The sequence below is a fragment of the Equus quagga genome, chromosome 8 (assembly GCF_021613505.1).
Source record: "Equus quagga isolate Etosha38 chromosome 8, UCLA_HA_Equagga_1.0, whole genome shotgun sequence".
Lineage (NCBI taxonomy): Eukaryota > Metazoa > Chordata > Mammalia > Perissodactyla > Equidae > Equus > Equus quagga.
Window position 1 is genome coordinate 33138130 of NC_060274.1, and position 12029 is coordinate 33150158.

Consider the following 12029-nt stretch of genomic DNA (forward strand, 5'->3'; position numbering starts at 1 on the left):
GCATTGTCTTTATCTTTCATGCTGACTCTCAATCATAGCTTCTAGTTTATTTATAGGATTGGTGACTTTTTACTGTGAGCTCATATTTGGCTGACCTTAATATGTGGAGAATTCTGATGGCTAAAACTAGAAATGCTTTCCTCCACAGAGGATCTGCGTTTGTTTCTTGGGGGAGAGAGGTACTGTTTCCAAAGGAGGACCATGTTAGCCACCATCACAAGTCTCAGCTCAACGCGACTGTCAGGGTTATTCCTCCATTTTGCTAGAGCCCCAGAGCCTGGTGGACTGATCCCATGATGACATGAACATTTGACCCTGGGGCACCTCCAGCTTTTTGCAATGTCTTATAGCTCACAAATCTCCACTACAATTTCAACAATTTTATATGCTTATGTACATGCATATGTATATGTGTATATGTATGTGCCCCTGAGAGATTCTCTTACTTTTGGCAGGCCCAGCACTACATTAAAAATTATGCTTTTCTGGGCCTGCCCCAGTGACCTAGTGGTTAAGTTCAGCACACTCCACTTCAGCAGCCTGGGTTTGGTTCCCAGGTATGGACCTACACTGTTGTTAGTGGCCATGCTGTGCTGGCGGCTCACATACTGAAAAATAGAGGAAGACTGGCACACATGTTAGCTCAGGGCAAATCTTCCTCAGCAAACAAACAAACAAAAACTGTGCTTTTCTAAATTTGTCTAGAATCTGTTTGTACTGTAGTGACAGGGCCCTTAAGAATTTCTAGTCTCTATACTAGTAAACCAGAAATTTTCTAGCCCTTATAAATAAGAATATTTATTGATATTATCTAACTTGGAAATTTAACTGGTTTATTGCTACTTGATTTTTTTAATCAAATTGAGATGCCACAGAAAAACAAGTTATTTTCCTCATAATATTAAAAATATTTCATATTTGAGTATCGTAAAATTCTTCTGAGTCTTTAATGCTATTATCAAGTCATTTGATACATCTGAAAGTGCAAAAGAAAACATTCTTTGTCACAGTTAAAATTCTCATTGGTGCTATAGCTGCTCAAAATGCTGAACGCATTCCAAATTTAGCCTAATACATCCTACACACATGCTTACAAGATTCTGTTCGATGATGAAAACTGCTGGCTTAGGAGATGAAAGTATCATACCTATACTCCCACATACAGCTAAACTGGCTTCATTCTGCAGATGAGAATCTACAACCTGTTTTCCACTGTGTGGATCCTAAATAATTTGTCAATAATTTGCTATACTCACTTTCAAATAAAGTGTTATATATAGTATTGATGATTATATAGCAATACTAGAACTCTTAACTGGTTTTAAAAGATACCAAAATAGAACTTTCAATGTCTAATAAACAGTCTAAAATTCTAATTTAAAATTAATGACTTTCTTTTTTTTTTGAGGAAGATTAGCCCTGAGCTAACTAACATCTGCCACCAATCCTACTCTTTTTGCTGAGGAAGACTGGCCCTGAGCTAACGTCTGTGCCCATCTTCCTCTACTTTGTATGCAGGACGCCTACAACAGCATGGCGTGCCAAGCAGTGCCATATCCACACCTGGGATCCGAATCGGCGAACTCTGGGCTGCCAAAGTGGAACGTGTGCACTTAACTGCTGCGCCACTGGGCTGGTCCCTAAAATTAATGATTTATTCATTCAAGTAAACTATAGAAAATACAGTATCAAAAGGGAAAAAGTATATTCCACATTTAAATGCCCTAAATAATTAATATGATTGATAGGTGTGATTGTCTCTTTTCAAATTATAGTACGAACTGAAAATAAGAGGCTAATTTTATAAGTTAGCCAAGACATCTATTAAATTAAGCAGAGGCACAGTTAATTAAGGAAAGCTTTCAAAAGGCTCTACATTTAAACTATATTCCTAAGATTTGTTATACCCGATATAATTGGTCCCATTTTATTTTATACTTAACCCATTTATGCCCTCCTTACACTTTGAGGTATTCTTTATAACATGATGGAAATTTACTGCAAAATCTTCTGAACGAACAAAGCATTAGTGAAACTATCATTCTGTGGGATTTTTTTCTCCTCTTGAACGTCCCTAAGATTAAACTCTGAATACTAATACGTACAGTTCTCCCTAACATTTGGAATCAAATGTTTTAGAAACACCAAGAAAGATTTGGAAAAACTAAAAAAAAACCTAGAAGTACATAAATCCTTTTTTTTTGCCTAATAAAAGCATATAAATGATTTAACAATTCTCACAAGAGCTCACAGAACAGAACTAAGGAAAATCATTCTCATTGTTTTTATGGCTATAAAATTACCAAATGTGAAACCATAAACCCATGATTCTTCAGTAAAGTGAGACATACCATCATGATTCACAGTAAATCCTTGATACTGTCTTATTCAAGGAAGCATGATTTCTTAAATTATATCAAATTTCTGATATTCTGTATGAATTAATGTACATGCACATCATGTTATTAGAACTGTTAAACAAAACTAATTTTCTCAAATGGCAAGGTTCCTTATTCCTAGCACATGGTAAGTTTATGACCTCTAAATTAAAGTTTCAAGGTTTAAAAAAAAGATTAAAATAATAATTATGATAGACAATTATTGAGCCATTATCTCATTGTCCCTCAGCATACTTCAATTCTACAGGTAGTATTACCATCCCCATTGGCTGTTTGACATTCTGCAAGATTACAGTACCTACGCCAGGCTGCACTATCAAAGGAGGAAAGCTTAGCTCTGTCTGATACCAAGGCCAAAGGCCCCAGCTCTTAATCCCTGTATAATCCTGCCTTCGACACTACTTGAATCGGTGTTCAGAAGGGAGACTGTTAAGATTTGTCTTTTGAAATGCTAAAAAACTGCTTTTAATCTCATAAAAATTATTTTAGACTATTTTAAGCAAATGAGTTGACTATAACAGATAATGAGTGTGGCAAGGAAGTTTATTCTCCTATGGATAAAATCTTAGAACCTTAACTAATGAAGATTTTTTTCCATAAATACAATTTTTAAAAAATCTACAGGGAAATACAAATGAAAATGAGATATCACTACACACCTATTAGAATAGCTAAAATCCAAAACATGGACAATATCAAATGTTGGTGCAATGTTAAGCAACAGGAACTCGTTTCTTTGCTACTAGGAATGCAAAATGATACAGTCACGGGGAAAGACAGTTTGGCAGTTTTTTACAAAGCTAAACATAGTTTAAAGGACTTGAAAATTTATGTCCATACAAAAACCTGCATACAAATATTTATAGCAGCTTTATTCAGAACTGCCAAAAAATGGAAGCAACAAGATGTCCTTCGATAGGTGAATGGATAAACAAACAAGGTATAGCCATACAATGGAATATTACTCAATGATAAAAAGAAATGAGCTACCAAGCCACAAAAACGCATGAAAGAATCCTAAGTGCATATTACTAAGTGAAAGAAACCAGTCTGAAAAGGCTACCTACTGTATGATTCCAATTATACGACATTCTGAAAAAGGCAAAACTTTAAAGACAGCAAAAGGGTCAGTGGTTGCCAGGGGTTTGGGAGAGAATTGGGAAAAGGATGAACAGGTAGAGCATAGGATATTTTTAGGGAAGTGAAACTGCTGAAATTATTTCGTATGATATGATAATGGTGGATACATGACATTATGCATTTGCATAATGCATTATGCATCTTGCACTGATGTGGTGAATCTGTTACAAGTGATGAACCACTATTGATACATTATTATTAACTAAAGTCTACAGTTTACATTAGGGTTAGCTCATTGTGTTGTACAGTTCCATGGGTTCTGCATAATACAACACAGACGTTATGATAACATAAGCAACAGATGTACTTTCAGCTCATTTTTTTGGTAAATCTAACGCTGCTGTAAAAAATAAAGACCATTAATTTCTTAAAAATCTATAGGTACTAAACTAAACAAGGATAATAACCACAAAAATTATTTAACAAAGGAAAATGGAAAATAAATTTTTTTTGGTAGGAATGAAACAAGTTGGCAAGAAGAAATCAAATATGTAAATTCCATTACAGTTTATAGTTAAATATAGAAGCATTAGAATCCAACAGTTTAAAAACAAAGAAACCAGGGAAATGGATACTGAATTTTCCCATTGACATGACATTAATAGTATAACTTTTTTTTTTTTAAGTCATTTGAGTTTCTTTATTAGGAGACAGCCTTCAAATCCTTTGCCTATTTTGCTTTTAGGTTTTCTTTGTACTGATTGGTAAGTGTTCTTTATAATGAACATATCAGCATTTTGTTTACTAAAAGAGTTGCAAATTTTTTTCCCAGCTCAACATTAAAATTTTTTTTTTCACTGAAGTCACACTGGTTTATAACATTATGTTAATTTCACACCTACATCATATTTCAACTCCTGTATAGACTACATTGAGTTCACCACCAAAGTCTAGTTGCCATCCGTCACCATACACGTGCCCACTTTACCCCTTTTTCACCTTCCTCCCACCCATGTCCCCTCTGGTAATCACCATCTATTCTCCATATCTATGTGTTTGTTTATCTTCCACATATGAGTGAAGTCACACAGTAATGGTCTTTCTCCACCTGACTTATTTTGCTTAGCATGATCCCCTCAAGGTCTGTATTGTCCCAAATGGCAAGGTTTCATCTTTTTTTATGGCTAAGTAGTATTTCATTGTGTATGTATACCACATCATCTTTATCCATTCATCCATTGATGGGTACCTTAAGGTCCAAGTCTTGGCTATTGTGAATAATGCTGCAATGCACATAGGGGTGCATATATCTTTTCGAATTAGTGTTTTCATGTTCTTTAGATAAATACCCAGACGTGGAATAGCTGGATCATATGGTAGTTCTATTTTTAATTTTTTGAGGATTCTCCATACTGTTTTCCATAGTGGCTGTACTAATTTACATTCCCACCAGTGGTATATAAGGGTTCCTATTTCTCCACATCCTCCCCAACACTTGTCATTTCTTTGTCTTTTTAATAATTCCATTCTGACAGGTATGAGGTGATACCTCATTGTAGTTTTTGCTTTATAGTGCCCTAATAATTAGTGATGGTGAACATCTTTTCATGTGCTTTTGGGCCATCTGTAAATCTTTGGAAAAATGTCTGATCATATGCTCTGCCCATTTTTTGATTGAGTTGTCCATTTTTTTGTTATTGAGTTGTATGAATTCTTTATATATTTTGGATATTAACCCCTTATCAGGTATATAATTGGCAAATATCTTCTCCCAATTGGCAGTTTGACGTTTCATTTTGCTCATGGTTTCTTTTGCTGTGCAGAAGCTTTTTAGTTTGATACAGTCCCATTTGTTTATTTTTTCTTTTGTTTCCTTTGCCTGAGGAGACATGGTATTCAAAAAGAGATTGCTAAGACCAAAGTCAAAGAGTGTACTGCCTATTTTTTCTTCTGGAGGTTTTATGGTTTCAGGTCTTACATTCAAGTCTTTAATCCATTTTGCATTAATTTTTGTGTATGGTATAAGATAATGGTCTACTTTCATTCCTTTGCCTGTTGCTGTCCAGTTTTCCCACCACCATTTATTGAAGAGACTTTTCTTTCTCCATAGTATGTTCTTGGCTCCTCTGTCAAAAATTAGCTGTCCATAGATGTGTGGGTTTAGTTCTGGGCTCTCAGTTCTGTTCCATTGATCTCTGTGTCTGTTTTTCTGCCAGTACCATGCTGTTTTGATTACTGTAGCTTTATAGTAAATTTTGAATTCAGGGAGTATTGATACCTCCAGTTTTGTTCTTTTTTCTCAGGATCTTTTCGGTTATTTGAGGTCTTTTGTTGTTCCATATAGATTTTAGGAGTCTTTGTTCTACTCCCATGAAAAATGTTCTTGGGATTCTGATTGGGATTGCATTGGATCTGTAGATTGCTTTACGTAATATGGACATTTTACCTATGTTAATTCCTTCAATCCATGAGCACAGAATATCTTTCCATTTCTTTATGGCTTTGGTTTTTTTCAACAATGTCTTATGGTTTTCAGTTTATAGGTCTTTCATCTCCTTGGTTAAATTTATTCCTAGGTATTTTATTCTTTTAGTTGAGACTGTAAATGGGATTGTATTCTTGATTTCTCTTTCTGCTAGTTCATTGTTAGTGTACAGAAACAATTGATTTTTGTATGTTGACCCTGTACCCTGAAACTTTACTGTACCTGTTAACTACCTGTTAACTGCTTCTAATAGTTTTTTGGTGGATTTCCTAGTATTTTCTATACATGGAATCATGTTATCCACAAATAGTGACAGTTTTACTTCTTCCTTTCCAATTTGGATACCTTTTATTTCTTTTTCTTGCTTAATTGCTTTGGCTAGGACTTCCAACACTATGTCATATAAGAGTGGCAAGAGTGGCTGGCCCCGTGGCATAGTGGTTAAGTTCGCAGGCTCCCATTTGGTGGCCTGGGGTTTGCCGGTTCAGCTCGTGGGCGTGGACCTACACACCACTCAGCAAGTCATGCTGCGGTGGTGACCCACAGAGAAGAGTCAGAAGGACCTACAACTAGGATATACAACTGTGTACTGGGGCTTTGGGGAGAAAAAAAAAAAGAGCGAAATTGGCAACAGATGTTAGCTCAGGGTCAATCTTCCTCAGCAAAAAAAGCCAAAAAAACAGAGTGACCAGAGTGGCCATCCTTGTCTTGTTACTGTTCTCAGTTTTTTCCATTGAGTATGATGTTGGTTGTGGGTTTGTCATATACGGCCTTTATTATGTTGAGGTACTTTCCTTCTATACCCATTTTATTGAGAGTTTTTATCATACATCAATGTTGAATATTGTCAAATGATTTCTCTGCATCTATTGAGATGATCATAATAGTGTACCTTTGTTTATATCCCATATTATAAACCAAAGACAAACTATCTACTAATGTAGCTTTCAGTGAATTTCAAAATATGGACTAGTGCTTATAAAAATTTAATACATGAATTTTTAAAAAATTTTTTCTAGTTAGATTCCTATTTTAAAAAGACATTTACTAGAAATTATCTCCCTAGGGAAAAAAAAGCATTAATTTCTAATTATGGAAATTAATTGTAGAAAGATATTTCTAGAGAAACTATAGAAAGAAAATGGCATAATTCTAATATTGTTTCTTCTTGAATTATTTACATTGTTTTAATTTTTAAAAATCATATTCACAAGTTTAAAAGACTAAACCACTAAATTAGAAAGAACTTTCAATATCAGAATATATCCTTCTCAGTAATCTAGAAGCTGCACAACTGGTAGTGTAAGAACATTCCGTTTATAATCTTTTCCTCAAAAAGAGATTACAAAATTATTTAGAGAGCTTGGTCCAGATATTGCTCTTCAATGACCCAAGATACCAGATATATATTATCATCTACTTAAGTTTAAAATTTTCTGAACATTTTTAAGGGTCATTATTTAGGGCCTCAAATCATTCTGAAAATCCGACACTTTTTACAAAGATTCTATTAGCGTTGATAATTATTTTACCTAGATAATGTTCTTACATAGCAGTTATATAATTCACAAAAATATTTGTTTTTACCTTTACATAAAGACCATTTAAAGAAATTACTGTAAATATAGTAAAATTTAAGTGCTATCTTTGTACTATATGACAGATATATTGAGTATTTTTACTTTTCTCTTTTCCTGGAGTTCCCAAGTATGTAGGGTCAAAAGTTCTTTTGGACTTTTCATAAAAGACTGATCTTTCCTGAATATAGATGAGTATACTGAATTCTAAAAGGGATTAAATTTTTTTCATAAATATTAGCCAAAAAAATCAACTAAACTGGAAATTTACATTAAAATTCATATATAGGTGGCAGGCCCGGTGGTGCAGTCGTTAGGTGTGTGCGTTCCGCTTCAGCGGCCCAGGGTTCACCAGTTCGGATCCCGGGTGCAGACCCGGCACCGCTTGGCAGAACATGCTGTGGTAGGCGTCCCACATATAAAGTAGAGGAAGATGGGCACGGATGTTAGCTCAGGGCCAGTCTTCCTCAGAAAAAAGGGGAGGATTGGGGGGCTGGCCCCGTGGCCGAGTGGTTAAGTTCGCGCGCTCCGCTGCAGGCGGCCCAGTGTTTTGTTGGTTTGAATCCTGGGCGCTGACATGGCACTGCTCATCAAACCACGCTGAGGCAGCGTCCCACGTGCCACAACTAGAAGGACTCACAACGAAGAATATACAACTATGTACTGGGGGGCTTTGGGGAGAAAAAGGAAAAAAAAATAAAATCTTTCAAGAAAAAAAAAAGAGGAGGATTGGCAGCAGATGTTAGCTCAGGGCTAATCTTTCTCAAAACAAAACAAAAAATTTATATATAAATGTAAATGTGTGCGTGTGCATTGTGTATGACTATATTCTTAAATAGCTTAATAAGAATGTTTAAAAAAGCAATCTTTATTGGTTTTAATTAAATGAGAAATTTTGTAACTAAATGAAGAGTGAATAAAATAAAAGTATATATCCCTATTCCTAATAATTCTTTTTATTTATAATAATTCACAAGCATTTAAAACCTAGCCCACAAAAGTCGCCAGTGTTCTTTTACTGTAATAATTGGTTGTTGCCAAGAATTGATACGTGAGTTTTTCTGTAGAAACTTTGCCCCAATGCAATAATATCATAAACACAAGCCTCTTTAATGATGCTATCCCTTTTTTACTTTTAATCTTTTCTTAGACTCCCTCAAATATAATGATTTCATTATAATTGTTCTTATGTTAGAATATTAATTAAAATATTAAAAAGATAAAAACAGACAAAGGTTTAGACAGTAAAAGCTTGAAATCAAGTCACTCCATATAAAGACCGAATTAATTAATTTGGATAGAAAGACGACCAAAATCAGAAGTGAATGATAACATAACACTACGTGTACAGTTGCTCACGTGTAAAAATGGCCTTCTGATATTAATTATCCCATCTACTAGTAAATGCAAAAAGACAAAAGCATCTTATTGTTTCTTTCCCACAGTTAAAGCCAAATGTGAAGCAGGGAAATCTAAGTAGGTGCGTACTAATTAATGCAAGTGTACGTGCAGGTCTGAGACTGCTGCAGCTAGGAAGGCCTGCTTGCAAGGCTGGTCTCGCTGGCAGCCGGGACTCGGATTTTGAGAGAGTCCCTGTGATTCTCTAACTGGTAAGAGTGCTCATTGTATCTAAGCTGTTTGTACAAATATCGTGCTTTATGCTGAACACTTGCTTTTCTTTGGGGAGTCTTGAATTTTGGTACATGCTAGGCAGTAACTGAGCCCTGACTAAAACTGTGGACTCCTGGGCTCAAGCCGAGCTTTCCTGGAAGATGACCTTTCACGCACACTGTCACAACTCAACGGCGGAGGAATTAAGGGTATTCTGTCTGACTCCAGTGGGAGAGGACTCTTGAAAGCTTGCATCCGGCTTCCTCTGGACTTCACCCTGCGCACCTTTTCCTTTTGCTGATTTTACTTCATACTCTTTCACTCTAATAAATCATAGCCAAGAGCACGACAACATATTGAGTGTGGTGAATCACCAGACCTGGGGGTGGTTTGGAGGTCCCCAATATAACATATAAAATATTTCAAGTTTTGAACTACAAAAGAAACTTTACCATGATGCAGGAAACTTAGAGAATTTTTTTCTTTGGAGCAGTAGGTGTTAAGGTTTAATGATAAATAGAGTTAGTTGTTCTACTAGTCATTATCAAAAACCCACCAAAATGAATGAATAAGATGTAGGGTCAGGGATTTCTATGCATGGAAGGAATTCTTACGGCCCATGAGGCCAGCAGACTGGTGGATGACAAAAGGGAGATTTCAGAATATGGACAATGAATTACAGCAACGTGCTTTACAGGAGAAATTAACAACTGAATGGATCCTACCTTCTTCAGTGAAGACTTTATAAGACATTACAATAACCACTAAGTAAATCTCTTATTTACCAAAAAGTTTCATCTTATTCTTTAGCGGAACTTTGAAAAACATTTACAATAAATCATTTATATGACAGAAAATCAGAAATAACTATACACATTTCAGAAATTAGTCTATAAATAGCATTACTGTTAGCATCTACTCAATAAACAAAAGTGCTTATACACATATTGCAAAGAACATTTGTAGTTGTCAAGAAATACACTCCCTATAGCTATCTGACACGTAGGCTTGCTGTAAGACAGGAGCAAAAACAATGCAGCTCATATCTTGCCGCGTTCTTCAATACAGAGATAAAAATATTTTCATTTAAACATACCTTAACTATTTCTTCAATGAAACAAATGTGAGAAACCGGATCTCTCTTCTTGGCTAATATTTTCTGCAGATGTTGTACCTAATAAAGGGGAGGAGAGAGAGAATGTATATACTTGGGTATTTTGAAAAGAAACAAGTGTAAAGCACAGGCACTGGAAAGTGCAAGGGAAGAGAAAGGGCATTTTGCCAAAAGTTTTACATATATTATAATCAACTAATGTAGTGATTTGAAATGCTCAGAGATTTTAAGAAAGCTGCCCAAGGTCACGCAACTTGGAATAACCAGGAGTTAATCCATAATAAATGTTCTTTTCACTCTCTAAAATATTTACCTGTCCACAAACAGTACAAATATGATCCACAAGTTTCTCCATATTGGTCCAGAGGGAAGCACGAAAAGCTGCAGTGTTTCCTGGGGTTGGCATGGTAGAGCGTCCAGGTCCCCCTGTTTATGAGTGACAGAGAAATATTAAAAATAAAACTTTCTAAATAGATTGTATGTTATTATGAAAAGCATACATGGGCTAAAAAATGAGAAGTTCCTTCTTTAGGAAATAATTTCTTATGAGTGATATAAAAAAGAATCTTAACCTTTTGTGTTTAAGAAAGGGAAATAAGATCATACACACACACACACACACACACACACACACACACACAAAGGATAATACAGAAAACAGAAAATAATAAACCTGGTTTCCTGACAGGGGAGTGGGAGGAGACCGCACCAGGTAAGAGGAACACAGAGGGCAGCAGAGTCTGTGAGCCGCACAAACGCTCCACACATTTCAAAATGAACTTATATTTTAAAAGAACGAAAAAAAGCAAACTCTAAATACAAACAAATATAGAAACAAATAAAACTAAACGTACCTCAAATTGATAATACAAACCCACAGGGGAACACAATTAATTCAAGTAATTTTCAATTACAAAACCCCAAGTTCAGTAAGATATATTTTAGGGTCAAAAAGAATTGTAAAGAAATGTTGTATTTTACTTAACAGATCTGTTGTTGGATGTAGTAATCCTGAAACTAGTTTAGGTGTATTTTAGAATAGAACAAATGAACGTTCTCACTGTAAACAGAATAAAGACACAAATATGCAATGAAGATTAGAGGTATTTCCCACCTCTGTCCACTAAAAGGACAAGGAGACAATGACTCCTCAATATAAATGAGCTTACTCAGCACCCAAATTTTTATTTCAACACATCATTCCCCAATAAAAGAAACCAGGGCTTATCGGAGAGAAGGGTGATTCCACATCTGGAGGAGTGAAAATAGAAGGTGAGCCTGGTACGCACCGCACCAGAGAGCAAAGAAGTGTTCAAAGACAAATGGAGACTTGTCAAAGGACACAGGAACTTGACTGGAGCGAGCTTCCACACAACCAATTTGGGAACATTTGGCCATCCAAAATAATACTGATGATAATAGAATGTCAAACATTGATTTGAAAAATGACTCACGAGTTCACGGTGAAAACTCAAATGTTTAAAAAGGATGGGAACTGCTGTTTACAGAAACGTGTCAGTTAATAAATACAGAAGGAACAATAGAATTAGAAAAAAATTACTATTTTGCAACTACTAGTTAATATAACTGAGGGAAAGATTATCATTGCACACTAAAACACTGGGTGAAACGTTATGGGGAACAGGATACTCACATGGTCTCAAAGTGCTACAAATTACTTCCTAATTACAAACGGTACGTTGACAAGGAGCAATCTGGCATACACCACATAATAAAGTGATTTCATCTAACATCAGTGACAA

General features: G+C 35.4%; 1 protein-coding gene across 1 annotated transcript in view; it reads right to left on the bottom strand.

Annotated features, from left to right (window-relative positions):
- Nucleotides 1–12029, bottom strand: part of COG5 (component of oligomeric golgi complex 5) — a 336800-nt gene that overhangs the window by 132504 nt on the left and 192267 nt on the right. The window contains exons 9-10 of the mRNA XM_046670005.1: nt 10580–10692; nt 10249–10326 (exon numbers count right to left, since the gene is read on the bottom strand). Of these exons, the coding sequence (XP_046525961.1) occupies nt 10249–10326; nt 10580–10692 (191 nt within the window). The remainder of the gene's footprint in view (nt 1–10248; nt 10327–10579; nt 10693–12029) is intronic.